Source organism: Argiope bruennichi, chromosome 5 (genome assembly GCF_947563725.1).
Source record: "Argiope bruennichi chromosome 5, qqArgBrue1.1, whole genome shotgun sequence".
NCBI lineage: Eukaryota > Metazoa > Arthropoda > Arachnida > Araneae > Araneidae > Argiope > Argiope bruennichi.
This window is the reverse complement of record NC_079155.1, coordinates 138,090,294-138,105,554: the sequence shown is the minus strand read 5'-3', so window position 1 is coordinate 138,105,554 and position 15,261 is coordinate 138,090,294. Positions and strand designations below refer to the sequence as shown.

Here is a 15,261-nt window from a genome sequence, read left to right as displayed (position 1 = left end):
TAACACACAAAAGTATTATTCAAGTCTGCGAAATAAATATTTGTTAAAATGTAAAAAATCTTATAAATATATGTATGAAATACAGAGTAATATTTAAGATTTATATAAATATAATACAAAATGCAAATTAAAAATGTGCATATATGCATCCTTTTTGCTTACCAAGCATGCTTTCTAGACCGTCCTAATATGTGCAGGGCCCTGGAAGCGCCGTACGTAATGTGTTAATATACAAAATGAGCAAAGATAGCGAGATAAATTGCACAGTTCACATCTAGCTCTGTCAGTTTTTAAAATGCGAATGATTTTGTCCCGAATTTAAAAATCAAAACTTTTCAATTGTGATCGGGAAAGAACACGCAATGAGTAAAACTTACCTTGAAATTCGAATGACGATGAATTAGAATTCAAGACTTTAAAAATTCCAGTTAATCAACTTCTGTATTTCTAGAGAATGACCCGTTTCTAATATCTTATATTTATGTTCCATTATATTTGAATTGAAACAATACGATTTCAGGAACAGGATAGAAACTAATAATTAGTAATACATCTTATGAATTTCTAATTTTAATTAGAATATATTCAGTATTGTTTTAGAGGACTTGGATGCATGTACAAATTTAAGTTTGCGAACGTGTGAGAGGAATAGTTTCTAAGAAGTATTGTCATTATTGCATTTTACAAGCCCGCTCACGAAGTGGAAGTATTAAATTATCAAAGCAATTAGAAAGGAGACAAGGCTATTTGGTAATTAAATACAAAATAGAATTCAAAATACACACTTTATTTGCATATTTAATATACAAAGAAATACAATTTACAATATTATTACAACATAACAAGTAGAACATAAATGAATGGAATTGAGAATTCGGTATACTCAACAAAATAAATTCGCTTTTTTTACTTTATGTAATAAGCATATGAAGAAAGTCAGTTTTTAAAGTGATTGATTTTAAAGCATTGATTTAACATAAAATTGATATACTTGAGTTTAAAAATTTAATGGAAGCACCGATTCTTAAAACAAAATTAAAGAAAATTAACATAATTTATTGTATACGGATAGAATTAATTTCAGTGGAAATTCATAAAACTTATTCTGATTTCTATTACACATTAAAAAGTGACAATTTGATATTTTATTAAATAATTTAAAAATGTTTTTAGAAGATCTATTGTTTTTTTAAAAGTCAAAGTCTCGTATTACTGAAGGAAAAAAAAAAGACAGTACTATAACATTCGTCGCATCCATTCGCTTTTTCTCAAGAAATCCGATATTTTATTGCATTAGGTTAGATTTAGAAATTTAAATTCCTTCTAATCATGAAAAAGCGTCATTTTTTCCTATAGGCATATTGATCACCATGGTGATCAGACACAGTGATCAAATGCTTTCTAAGAATCAAAGGATACTTTGATTGGCTGGCCGGCCGAACCAATCAAAGTATCCTTTATCAGCGGATGTACACATTTGCATCAAAATTAAAAACCGAATTAAGGTATATAGGACTCAAGATTTAGTATTTTAAATTTACTATTCATCTTACTATAAATACATTTTAAAAAAATAAGCTAGTAATAGTTAACAAGAATAAAATCGAATTAAAACGCAGCTGCAAATGGATGCAACGAATAAATGATTAATTTTAATATACCTTCTCAAACTACGGTAAAATTTCAGAAATATTAAAGTTAAATTTAAATTTAAATTAATGAGTATCGATACCATGTACTATTAAATTTGGATTTAGGAATCATTAATACTATAAATTTTATGTCATTTTCGGATGTAAAACTTAACGAGGAGCAAAAAAAAAAGAAAAAAACTATTTTAAAATTACAGTTCCAACCATCAAACAAATTTAAAATTCAAGCATAAAATATAATTTTCAAAGCATAGAACCATTTCATGTGCAAAAACTCCAAGTTGCAGCTTAGCAATATATATTTAAAATATTTTCAGAGATTTCGGGGCCAACTACCGAAAATTAGCATAAAACATTTTTCCCTAATTAAGACCAGTATTTCAAAAAAGAATGTTCAGATAATTACGAGTTGCAAAATCCCTTCATATTAGAACTATACACAGATAATTATAGCAAATATATTCAGATATTTGATCACTTATTTCATCATCATCATTATAATATTAAGTTACTTTCTAGAAATCGACAATAATGAAATTAGTTACGAGATCATTAACATTCAGTACAAAATAAAAACAAATGACTACCATTTTTATAAAATTGTAGATAAATTGAGAAGTATATTACAAGCCCTTATGCTGATGTGAAGAAACTACAATGAATCGTTTCATAACAATAAAATTCAATTTTTCAAATTGTGTTACAGTAAGCGGTGATGAAAAGCAATCGTAACAAATCACCTCATAACATAAAGATGGATTATCCGTTGACAATAAGGGAGGAATGCATATGCAAATTTTTATTTCAAAAATTCGTTCTGTGGCAGTAAATTTTTAGTTTTGTTGGAAATTTGACTTATTTGATTTTCCTAGAAATCATCTATTACATTTTAATTTATCTACATGAAACATGTTTATCGATATCGATTGTCTCAGAATAGCTTGTTTCTCAAAGTACAAAGCAAGCACTACGTTTAAAGAAAATGAATGCAAACCAATATTTTAGTCGTTTTAAGTAGATATATGAAAATTTCAAACAATTTAGATGAAATATCGATTGATATGCCAAACATTTGTTTGGAATGATAATTACATGCACTTCAAGCTTTCCCAATTTTAAAAAAATATCCCCAAAAATGTAAGATTCATTGTCATAGCCTTAAAATGGGATCATGAAATACTTCAAAGATATATTGATATTTTCAAATAATTTGCCATTACATTAGTAATCACAATTTCACCACTATGCAAACTGATGATTTTTGATAGAAAATATACATTTTGGATTTGGTGTAACATTTATAATTTTACTAACCAACTACATTTGTCCGGAAATCAACATTTTAACTGTAGTGGCTCCGAATTCTAGTTTGCACTTGATAGAAGCTTCAGATACTGCATGTTGTGGCAGGATCACTTCGAACAAAACAAGTCAACATCTGAATCGGAATAGATTAGATCTGAAAAACAAGAAACCATTCAATGGCAGAATATACATGACAGTTTTACTCTTTAAATATGCATTGATAATTACAAACGAAGCTTATGATTTCACTATTAATAGAAGCGAGAATAGAAATCCTACTTCAAATGTAGATTTAAGTTTACCAATGGCTGATCTTTTGAAAATGAAACTTTATAGTGATTTATAGATTTTAAAATAATTAACTAAACAAGATCTTTCAGAAGCTGTGCATATATATATTCTCTAAGGATCAGAAGTGGAGCAAATAATGCTCAAATAGCATTAGCACAGTAGCCGCAGTTATTGGTTAGACTTCAGAATACCATATGTTATTTTGCCCTTTTCTAGAAACTGTCATAGAATCATTTAAACTGTCTCGGAACGAACGAATGAGTGCATAATGGAGAAAGAAACAAGGCTTGAAGCTTCGTTTGACAAACATGGACGTTTTCTTTCTTAAGGTTACAACCGAAGTTTTCTGGATTATCATTTAAATACTTTAAAAGGAAATGAAATTGGTGACCTTACTGATATTAGTATGTACCAGTTACTTCGATTAACAAAATATTGAAAATTATATGCATTTTAAATAAAAATTACAATGAATTTAGAGCGTTCCAAAAAATGAGTTTACTGGAGGTTGAAAGTGAGACGAAAAAAAATTACATGGAAACATCTTTTGCTCATCTGTCACAGGCGTATGTTTGAAAAAGTTTCTGTCCATGCAATATTTCCTTAGTATACACCATGAAGAAAGCCTTACCTAGGCCGATTACTTCGACAATTACGTTTAGAAGTTGATATCGTGAAATAAGTATATCAACTCTTTTCTTAGGTAAAACTACTGTAGATATTTCAATAATTATTTCCAGGAAATTATGGTTTATTTATCTTTAACTGCCACCGATATACTTTCTGGAGAAACCAAATAAAATGGTTATCGAGTGTCTCTCTGTGGTAGTTTTATTGTTATAATTCAGAAACTTACCATGCCTTTGAATTCCATGTACTTCGAACTCATCTGAAGGGAATATCCTCCCCGTATAAAGAACTGCTTTCTAGTGAAGACGTTTTTGGACCTTGAAAAGCGTATTATCGATGGTGATGACATACTTTTTAACCGGAAAAGTAGCATCAACGGCCATGAGTTGTCTGACAGAAGAATACCTAAAACAAATAGAAGTACATTGTTATGGTTCTCATTCGATAATCCAAGCCAATGATTGGAAATCATTTGATGGTGTGACAATTCGCACAACTTACCGATATTACTTCAATGACGTTCTTTCCAGGACATCTAGATACCTACTACACATATGTAGATACTTTATGGCTGGAACTGAAAGGGCATTCATTTAACTTAATAAATTTGGTCATTCTAGAAAGTTTACCACAAGCCATGCAGAGACAACAGAATTACCTAGAAGCATTTTTGTCCTGCGTAGATGCTGGAATCTAGTTTCAAACGGTTCCTGGCCATGGAGTATTTCCCTCATAACGAGGGTCACTGGGTGATTCCATTCTAAGACGTTCAATTACTTTGAATCCTATACTCAGAAACGCGTATGACAGGCGTTTGAATTCCGGTAATTCATTATGGTTAGTAGCCAATAGGGCTGCATCTGTTTCAATAAATATTTTAAGATAATTATGTTTCGCATCTCTTTGCAGCCTCCAGTAATTTAATTTCTAGATGAACCAATTAATGGTTTTCAAATTCCATGCCGTTTTGTTAATATAAATAGCGAACTTACTGCGCCCTTGAATTGTCTCATCACCTTCAACATCACCTGTAAGGAATACTTCCTCGCATCCAGCATATTTGGGGTGGACAATCAAGTGCATGGAACAGAAAGCAACACTACTGGTGGTTGACGTAGTGCCTTTATCAAGCAAAATGACATGGATATAGGCCATGTTGTACTGTCTGTCAATGCCTAGTGAAAAAAAATGTGTACATTTTTACAGCTATAATTACCATAGATATAATCACATGATTATATCCAACATTCATCACGATATGATAATTATAAATATCGTAACTCACCGATATTACTTCTGTACGAAAGAAAAAATTTCGTGGCCATCCAGATAGCTGCCATCCATATTTTCGTCAAGAGAAAAGGCGGTCGCTTTGCTTACAGGAGTTGGCCACTGTTTCAAGCGAACAGCATAAAAAGTGTTCTTTGCAGTGAACAGCTCCAACAACGGCAGGCGATTTTGTTAAATTGATGACTTCTATGACGTATTTCACTGATGAGTGAAAAGGCCAGTGAATTCAACAGAAACTTTCTAGTATTACAGATATTTGATTTAAACGTTTCCCACTGGATAGTCTTACACAAAAGACTTGTCAAATTTGCATTAAACATTCTGTTCATTTATAGAAGAGGGCACAAGAGAGCAACTGCCACTGTTTCCTCTGTCATATTAGACTGTACCATGTAAAATCCACATGATTATAGCATTTTCGTCGCTTAGAAACTACTCGAGTGGAATATTCAAAGATTATGAATATTTCTTCCACATTAAATGTGCAGATTTTAATGCATTTTAGAAAGTTTCCAATAGATAAAAACATTTGAGCGGGCAACTGTTAGTAATTTTTAAATTTTAAAAGGGAATGGACTACAGAGATTATTCCTCTTTTGTTTTTCTTTACAATAAACAAATTTGATTTCAGAAAAAACATCTTTGCCTTAACTCATTTCATATTTTTAAGTGTTATGAAGATAATTTTTTTATATACTTAAGTATAAAATGCAATACGAAATTTATCTGAATAATTTCAAGTAAGTTCAAAATAGCTTAATTTAGTACGATTTTTTTTTATCTCAAATGCTTAGTAGCTTAATTCAATTCTATTTCTGAAAGGTTTTTCCTAGCCTTATTCTAACCGATTACTGCCTTTAATTCATTCATTTTGATTCGAAGACAATTGCAATTCCTTCACATGAAGCTATTCAAACTTCCATTTCCGAATTGCGATATAGAACAAACTAAGTTATTTCTAGATAACTGAAGAGTAAGAATTCGTCTTCTTTATTCAGTAAAAATTATATGTATCACATTAGGATGTATAAATATTAGACACCGAATTGAACTAGGTATTTTTAATGAGATTCCAAATTGTTACATCAACTAGAGGAATAGTTAATGTACAGAAAGCCAAAAAAGAACGAGGCAGATTGGAGATTTTAATTCCAAAACCGGGAGAAAAAGTTCGTTTCAAGTACGAAATGTCAAATAATTGAGCCTCAGATACGGAGCTAATACTTCTTTTGATGGCAAAAACAGCTAATTGGAATTTGAAAGAAAATGGCAGCTTTTAATTACATTGAGATATTGATTCCCAATAAGCCGTCACTCACTCCAATCCCCCCTAAATGAGAATAAATGAATATTATTCAGAGAAATTGGATATTTTAAAAGTTCTATTAAATTAATATTTTAATTTAAGTATAATTACGAGTATAAATTTTTCTTTTTATCGGATTCCGTCATAGCAAAACTTTGGGTTTTCCGGGATTTATGTCACTGAAATATCAAATTTAATCTTAATATGAATTTTAATCTACTCTGCTCATTGGAAAGTTTGCATTAATATGGTATCCGCCAATTTTTTTCCCCTTACTATAAAGGAGATACTTCAGTTATTGATTAAAGTCATTACAAGTTATAATTGCTGACTTAAGCAAAGAGTTACTTATTAAAGATTATCTATTAATTAATTGTTCTATGTTTCCTCTGGTTTGAGATTCAAGGGAGGGAGAAACTCAGCATGAATATTTAGTAATGTATCCATCCGAAAAAATATAACTACCTATTGATGGGATTTAAATACAAAATAATTTAAAATTACGAATTAAATTCTTACATATTAAACCTCGTTCACTTCAATTTCCTAAACATTTTTCAATAATTTTCTTACTTCAAAACGTTTTAAACTCGCCGCTTATATTATATTATATTCCTAATTCCTATTAAAATATTGGCCACGAAGGTGAAACTAAGCCACCCCAAATGATTAGAAGTATCAAATCCTTGCACAGTACGCAAATGCCACAACTCACACATACACAACCCTCACCGTCACCCCTAAAACCACAACTCACACATACACAACCCACACCGTCACCCCTAAAACCACAACTCACACATACACAACCCACACCGTCACCCCGAAAACCACAACTCACACATACACAACCCACACCGTCACCCCTAAAACCACAACTCACACATACACAACCCACACCGTCACCCCTAAAACCACAACTCACACATACACAACCCACACCGTCACCCCTAAAACCACAACTCACACATACACAACCCACACCGTCACCCCTAAAACCACAACTCACACATACACAACCCACACCGTCACCCCTAAAACCACAACTCACACATACACAACCCACACCGTCACCCCTAAAACCACAACTCACACATACACAACCCACACCTCCAACGCCACCCAGAGACCTACACTTTCACATACACAACCCACACCTCCAACGCCACCCAGAGACCTACACTTTCACATACACAACCCACACCTCCAACGCCACCCAGAGACCCACACTTTCACATACACAACCCACACCTCCAACGCCACCCAGAGACCCACACTTTCACATACACAACCCACACCTCCAACGCCACCAAGACACCCACACTTTCACTAACATAACCCACACCTCCAACGCCACCCAGAGACCCACACTTTCACAAACATAACCCACACCTCCAACGCCACCCCGATACTCAAACTTTTACACCTTACCCACGCAGCCAGTTCCACTTTAAGTTTCTGATGTTCGCAAATATTATCTACATAACCCAAACCATGATACAGTCAACAATTGTCTCTCAACCCCCGCTAACACTTCCAATTCCCAATTTTCAACATTGCGTAACAATACGCGATAACTCGACGAGTTAGCCATGAAGGCAATCGTTTCTTTTCCCATAAACCCATGGCGAAATAATTTATCACGTATTCATATTGGCTATTTCCACACTCCCCTATGCCATCACTTCATTCACGGCCTAATGTGACCTTGCACTGTTTCGACTAAATACATGACGACTCCCAAAACGAAATATTAATTCCATTCCGTACATCACGCCCATGCTTAAGATGAGACGCGATGTCATTCACAATGCACATTACTTCTCAATATTCTCATTTACATAATGCATTTTAACCTCAGAATAAAATGCACGTCAGTACCCCCGTTGCGTCCAGCCATGCATCGCGGAAACGACTTTTTTGAAATTAACAAACCTAATTTTAAAAATACTAAACCCGGCGAATTTATGCTAGTTATGATGAGCGAAACGGTGAATTAAAGCAGGAAAACAGATTAAATAAGACGTGCGGTTTGCTCAAAAGCATTATTCTAAATTCCATGCAAATATTACCTATATTCTGCACTGCTTTCATCGATTCATGATTTTAAACATCATTTTCCTCAAAATTCGGTATGAAACTGTCAAAAATGGACATCTAGTAATTTTCGATCATGTCTCGAAATAATTCGATTCATTACAATCAAAATATATTAAGAATTAAACTTTCGATAAAATGCCATCTGTATAGAATACATGAAATGATTCTTAAGTTTAAAAATAGATATTTGTAAGTATAAATCTGGAGTTAGACGTACTGCATTACCACTAATGTTTTCCTTGCATTTCTTCAGCTTACTGTTTCAAATTTGCAATCTCAATATAAGATTTTTGTATTTCTTATATTAGATGGATACAAAACTAAATGTAATTTCCCAAATTTTAATTAATAAATTTTAAGACTTCATTTAATATGACTCGCTTCACGCCGAAAACGTTAAAATAAACCTCCACTGAAATTTTATAATACATTTCATGTAATAACATGCGGGAGAATTTGCGATTTGATTAAATAAAGGTAAAGCAATAAGAATAGCATTATGGGAAGGATGCAAACAAAATGCATGACTACCAACTACGCTTATACAATTTAGATTTACTATATTAATATAAACCTACACGAACAACGAAATAAGTAGGAATTGACCAATGACACAAACTTCTAATAAAAGGCAATTTAAAGATTTTTTTATGTATAACTTGGATTGGACAACTGAAGAAAACCTAAATATAAGCAAATTCTTTCAAAAAGCAACAGAATGTTTAAGATAACGATCGGGAATTTAAGTGTGCACTATAGGTTCCACTTATGAATCAGCGACTAGCACTTTTCACGTTTTTAAAATGTAAAAATCCTTACACTTTTAACATGAATTACAAAATAACGCATTTAACTCCTATAAAAAGGCTAGTGACATTAGAATTTCAATAATTTTTGTATTCCCCTGCCATCACATAGAACAGAAATTCGATTTATCACTCATTCATTTAAAAAAATTAGGTCATTCTGAAAACTACTCAAAGTTAAAAAGTCTTTTATTTAACATTTTCATCATCCAGAAAAATTCTTTTCATCGTGCACAAATTTATCTCGATCTGTCTGATTGTATTCAGCACTTACTCGCTTCTCTATAGTATATCTAGGAAATTCCATAACCAATAGAGCAGAAAACTAGTACGCCTTGGTGTTTGGAATTTTAATATTTGAACAAACAATTTATTCCTTTTCTTATAAAACCTTGTTTTCGACAAAAATTCTTCGACACGAACAAATATCAACTATAAGATTTTTATTCTCAACATCCAGATGCGGCTCTTGATTAAGTAGTTAAACTTGTTTTAACAATAAAAGTCTCCTTTTTAAGAATTTAATTTTTACTACACAATCCGAGATTTGCTATATCATAATTCTTAAGCAGAAGTTCGAATAACAGCATGTAATCACCGAAACTAACGTTTTAACGTACTGAAAGAAGTGGAAGCTGTATTATGAAGAAACCAAAGGAATTGTCAACAAGTTCAATGAAACATTTGATATTAGTTAGAAATATCTCGACACGAAACTGTATAGGGAGTTAAATGAAAGATTTTGGACAATCAATATTTAGAATAGAGCTGATCTCCAAATTATCAATCATGAAAATTATTGGAATAATTGAATTGTAGTTTGAGTATTTTGGAAAATTCACCTGAACGATTTTAATGCATATCGTATCGGAAAGATATTCAACTTTTATTTTTAATTCAATGGGATTGCATTTATTGCCTGGTTATTCATGATTTGCGATCTATTACTCATCTTTGAAAAGGGATTCGATTGCTTCGTATGCCAAATTGTCTTTTGTGTTTTAAAAATGTTTTGAGCGATTTGTAAAAACCTTGGAAGGCATTAAAATCCAATCCTCGAGTATTCTGAAAGAGTGGAAAAGAAATATATAATCTCCGAATTTTCCACACAAGTAACCGCTAAGAGGCTAGGATGCCACAATTATGTAGACATACCTGGTTAGTCCAATAGAGTGGGAAAATCCAAAAGAAAATATAGTCCTCCGTCATCCAAGCATGGTGTGGTGTGATTATTAAGATCAGGCGCTCTCCTCAAACCTACTTGAAACCCAGTGTTGGATATTTAATCCAGAAATTGGAAGAATGACACTTGGAGCGAAGATAGTTTCAGTATAGACAGCATACGGACGCAAATGTCGCTTTGGAATCTAAATTCTTTGTGAAACGAGCTGAAAGAGAAATTGTGGTTATTTTTATCTCTAATTATAAATAATTATATAAAGAAATGCCTTTTTCATTTCTTTTCGAAGTGGAAGACATCTTGTATCTTACAGATTTGTATAGACAAGTGTTTCGTTCTACAAGTATATTGCATTCCGAATAAGATTCCCTCAGCGAATTATGCTCGTTAAACATGGTTCCATTGTATCTCAATCTAAACCTAAATCAATGTTAAAATTTTTAAAAAAATTCTACAGGAGTCTTTATATAGACTTGAAATCAATGGCAAACATAACAGAATGAATGAACAATGTTTTTATAACAAAAAACAGCTTTGGCTAAGCTGCGCCATACAATGATACACCATCTGCATCGTAAACGTAATAGCATATCAGACAAATATATGAACGTCTCGTTGCATAACAGAACATATAAGCTTACTCAACATTCCAAGACGTGTTAAAGCCTTCTGCTATTATTAACATTCGGATAAGAAAAGGAGAATACCTTATTCAGCTTGCATTGACATAACAAAAAAGATTATCAAACAAATACGTTTTACGTTTCTTAACACTGGCATGGTTTTCCAAGGGCTTTTGCCTTGATGAGTTTATTATACAATAAATATATGTTGGAATATTTACAATAGGTGGTGTATAATCATATTTTTATTAGTTTATTTCATTAGAATTACCAATAATCCCAGTGGCTTTGAAAGTGTTTGCAAAATGTTTTGATAATGAAACATTAATTTCTCCCAGTAAAAGCCTGCTAAGAAAACCACGCCAAAAAACTATAATTGTGCTACGATTTTGCAAAATGTGTTATCAAAGCAACAAGCAAAGTTAAAACGTTCTGCATGAAAAATTCAAAGCAAGAAGGAGCAATTGAAAAAACTGTGGACCCAAATTTCAATATAAACAGAGTTACTTTTATATGCTTCATACTGTATTAGTTTCTTCCACACCATTGTAGCAAAAATGATAAAAGTTTTTAAGTATTGACATTTGTTCAAATGATGCATTTCAAAAATTTCGGCTCGTCATCACAGATAGTCCAATAACATTCGAAGTTCTATTAAAAGCATTAATATGGTTGCTAGAAATAGACCCGAAATTCATGTCCTGTATTACTAAATTTCAAGAAATTTTCCTATTTTTGGGTTAGTTGATTTTCTTTATATTACACAGTGCAAAGATTCTCATTACACAAGGAATGCAACGCTCTTCGGACATATCTTTGGACCTAAAGCTATCAAATTTGGCAAACAGCGACGTCTGGAGGAGTGTCATTCACCGAAAAAAATTCACTTTTTCGAAATTTTAGCTTTTTAATTAAAAAATTAAACTCATTGCAAAATTTCATTTCTAGTAATAGATAATTTTCCTCTACAATTCTGGAACATACAACAAAGAAACCAATTTTCTAAGAATTTAAAAGTCAACTTTTCACTGATACCAATTTTATTTCTATGCATTTAGTTTTCGGCAGATTTAATTTTAAAAAATAGTGACAACACTTATAACTTGAATAAAATTCCATTTGTTTAGTTGCCTATTTCAATAGCATGCTTTAGCTAATGTAAAGCTGTAATTTTAAAGAGTGAAATTTTATACATTAATTCCAAAATACAACTTCTATTTCTAATAAAGAACAAAGATTCAGACTTTTAATTTTCCTACAAATCGAACGACTGTAAACTTCCTTTCCAGAGAGCACTGCCTAATGAAACTAGCACTAGACCAAGACGATTGAAGCCTAAAATGCTATGCTATTACGAAATAAAAATGCAACGTCATTTTTTCTCCAAGTTTAATATTAATAGTGATACATAATAAATAGTTTTACATTCATTTCAAAAGACAATCTGGAATGGAATTTTCTGCTAATAATAAACACAAAAATTTCCATTATAAAGAGAAGGTAAAACAATTCTGAAAATTAAAAATATGTTCTCAAATATGAAAATTAAATCGTCAAATCTAAGAAGAATTTTTTAACATATAAATTATAAAATATTAAAGATAAGCTTCTTCGGAAAAAAAATTATAAACTAATATTTCAGTATAACAATTCTTTGCATCTTCAAGAGATAAAAACAAATCTACTAATCTTCCATTAATATATTTACGCATACTAAAAAAAAAAAAAAAAAAAAAAAAAAAAAAAACGCAACTTACCCATTATTATTCAACTCTGTATCAATGATGAGCAATTCTTGAAAAGGTGAAACTAAAGACATGGAGAACCCATTCACAAGAAACAATGATAGTTAATAAAATGTATAGAGTTAAGCTATATTCAAGACAACTACATAGTTCATAATATTTTGTAAAGGAAACCTAACGTGGAGTGCAAGCAATAGTAATAGGAAAACCGATTAATCATTTGAGTTTTTATAGATTCACCAGAATCTAGAAACTTCTTATAATTTTTTCTCTTCTTCCAAAGATTTGTACTCAGCAAATCACCTTAAGAAAAGATTAGAAATTTTTTTACCCAAATTCGAACCCGAAATAATTATTGGGATAAATTGAGAAATAAATCTGCTGACTTTCATAAAAAATTAGCCTGTCATTCAGCAAATATCAGTGATTACTTAATATGTTATAAGCGGTGTTTTCATGTAAGGAACAACAAAAAGTGATGGCTCCATTTCATAGGCGTCAGTGCAGGCACACCATGATATTGATTGGCTCCTAATCCAAACTAATCCTAGCTGAAATAATATGTAGTCTTCGTTCTAGTTTGACTTCTTTTTTCGTCTCCTTAAAATGGATAGCCAGTTATGACCCCGACTTTCAAAATCAGAGATTTGTAAACTGAATCTTTATTCTAAAAATGGTGTAAAAAAGGTAAAAACGTAAAAAGTTTTTAAAAAAAGGTGTACAACTCTAAATCCTTTTTTGAATGGTCCTGAAGAATGGGACCCATATATGATTCATAGAGCAAAAAAAATGGGAAATTCCTCACATAACGTTAGTAAAATTACTAGTTTAAAATTACATACAGAACTTTTACAAATCTAACGGAGAATTTCTGGCCACGCAATACATAAAAGCAATAACTCTTTTCTACACATTATAAATACATTCAAAGCTCGAGCTCAGAAAAGTTAATCTTTTTTCTACATTCTTCAAAATGTATGAATTACAGATGAAAACCAAAGAATTCTTTATAAATTATTTTTAAAAAAATTTTCAAAGATAAACTACTTCTTTATGAAATGTCTGAACACTCCGCTGGAAATTGAATTATACATCAAAATGGTAACAGATACAAATTCACTTTCTCTCCATGCGCAGTATGGAAAGAGTTAAAAACATAAATCAAAATGGATACAATTTATTTTTGAAAACTATTTAAAAAGCAGTTGCCTGTGTTGTGTGTAAGTTAACAATTGAGCCAAAAATATAAAGAACTTTTCTTAACACATCCAAAGGAGCCACTCAACCTTCTCAAAATGTCATTTGCATCACCGATCCCACGGCTGACCTTTAACCTTATACTTTATACACGGCTGACCTTTAACCTTTGTTAGGTCCTCCCGCTGGTGTGGTGTGGAGAGGGGGTGCCAGCTCAGGTGTCGTCCTTGTCATCTGACCGCGGTTCAAAATGACGAGGTCCGTCCCGAAATAGCCCTAGTGTTGCTTCAAACGGGACGTTAATATAACTAAACTAAACTAACTTAACCTTTGTTATCCATTTGCAGATATAAACCTAACTGAATGGCCGTATTCGGACGTTTCAACGATTTTCTGAGCGGTCCAATCGATTTTCCATTTGAATTTTAAAACAGATATTTAATATTTATAAACATATTTTTTAATATCGATAGATTAAACTTTATGATTCTTTATACATCTCCATGTGTGTCTGCCATGGTAAGGCTTTATTTGTGGCACATGAACTACCTTTTCTGTTTTCCAATGGGCAACCCGGGACGTAATCAACTTTTTACTTTTCATTCGATAATTTTCGCGTAACTTTATAAGGTCCAAAATATTTCTTTAACAATTTTTCAGATAAACCTACTTTTCTAATCGGTTTGAGAATCCATAATAGGTCCTCTGGTGCATAAGCTACTAGTCAATGTTTTGCATCCTATCTCACTATCTCTCTCCTGTCTTTCAAAAGGGCAAAGACGAAAAATTTACCGAACTACTTTTGCTTTGCAAATTAAATGGCTGCATAATGAGTTTTCTAATGATACCCTGAGTCATTTTTGCTTCGTACTAATATATATGAGAGATAAAAAAGTGTGAATCCCGTCGTTTCTCGATACGCGAAAGATAAAATGGCATCCTAAACTCTCTGATTAACATCGACATGAATCGATAATATATCGGAGTGCGTTTTATTTCAGTTTGCATTTTATGGTGTTGGTTGAAGTGGCTGATTCTCTACACTGCACATCCATAAAAATTGGCCACTGCCTTTGAAAGAAACATAGTATCTCGATCTGATATAACACTTGGGAATCCCCATTTCATTTGAATAG

General features: G+C 32.0%; 1 protein-coding gene across 3 annotated transcripts; it reads right to left on the bottom strand.

The window, feature by feature from the left end:
* Nucleotides 1–1,672: 1,672 nt before the first annotated feature.
* On the bottom strand, nt 1,673–13,126 carry LOC129969541 (uncharacterized). 3 transcript variants are annotated; one of them, XM_056084157.1, is made up of 6 exons: nt 12,941–13,126; nt 10,536–10,768; nt 5,164–5,369; nt 4,871–5,053; nt 4,105–4,283; nt 1,673–3,111 (listed from the first exon to the last, which is right to left on the bottom strand). In XM_056084157.1, the coding sequence occupies exons 3-6, from the start codon at nt 5,216–5,218 to the stop codon at nt 3,106–3,108; spliced, it is 423 nt and encodes a 140-aa protein (XP_055940132.1). In that variant the 5' UTR covers nt 5,219–5,369; nt 10,536–10,768; nt 12,941–13,126; the 3' UTR covers nt 1,673–3,105. The 3 variants fall into 3 exon arrangements, 2 of the variants coding, with proteins under 2 accessions (XP_055940132.1, XP_055940133.1); XR_008784533.1 differs by lacking the exons at nt 10,536–10,768; nt 12,941–13,126 and having other exon boundaries at nt 4,380–5,053; nt 5,164–6,354; XM_056084158.1 differs by lacking the exons at nt 10,536–10,768; nt 12,941–13,126 and having other exon boundaries at nt 5,164–6,354.
* Between the last annotated feature and the right edge of the window lie 2,135 nt (nt 13,127–15,261).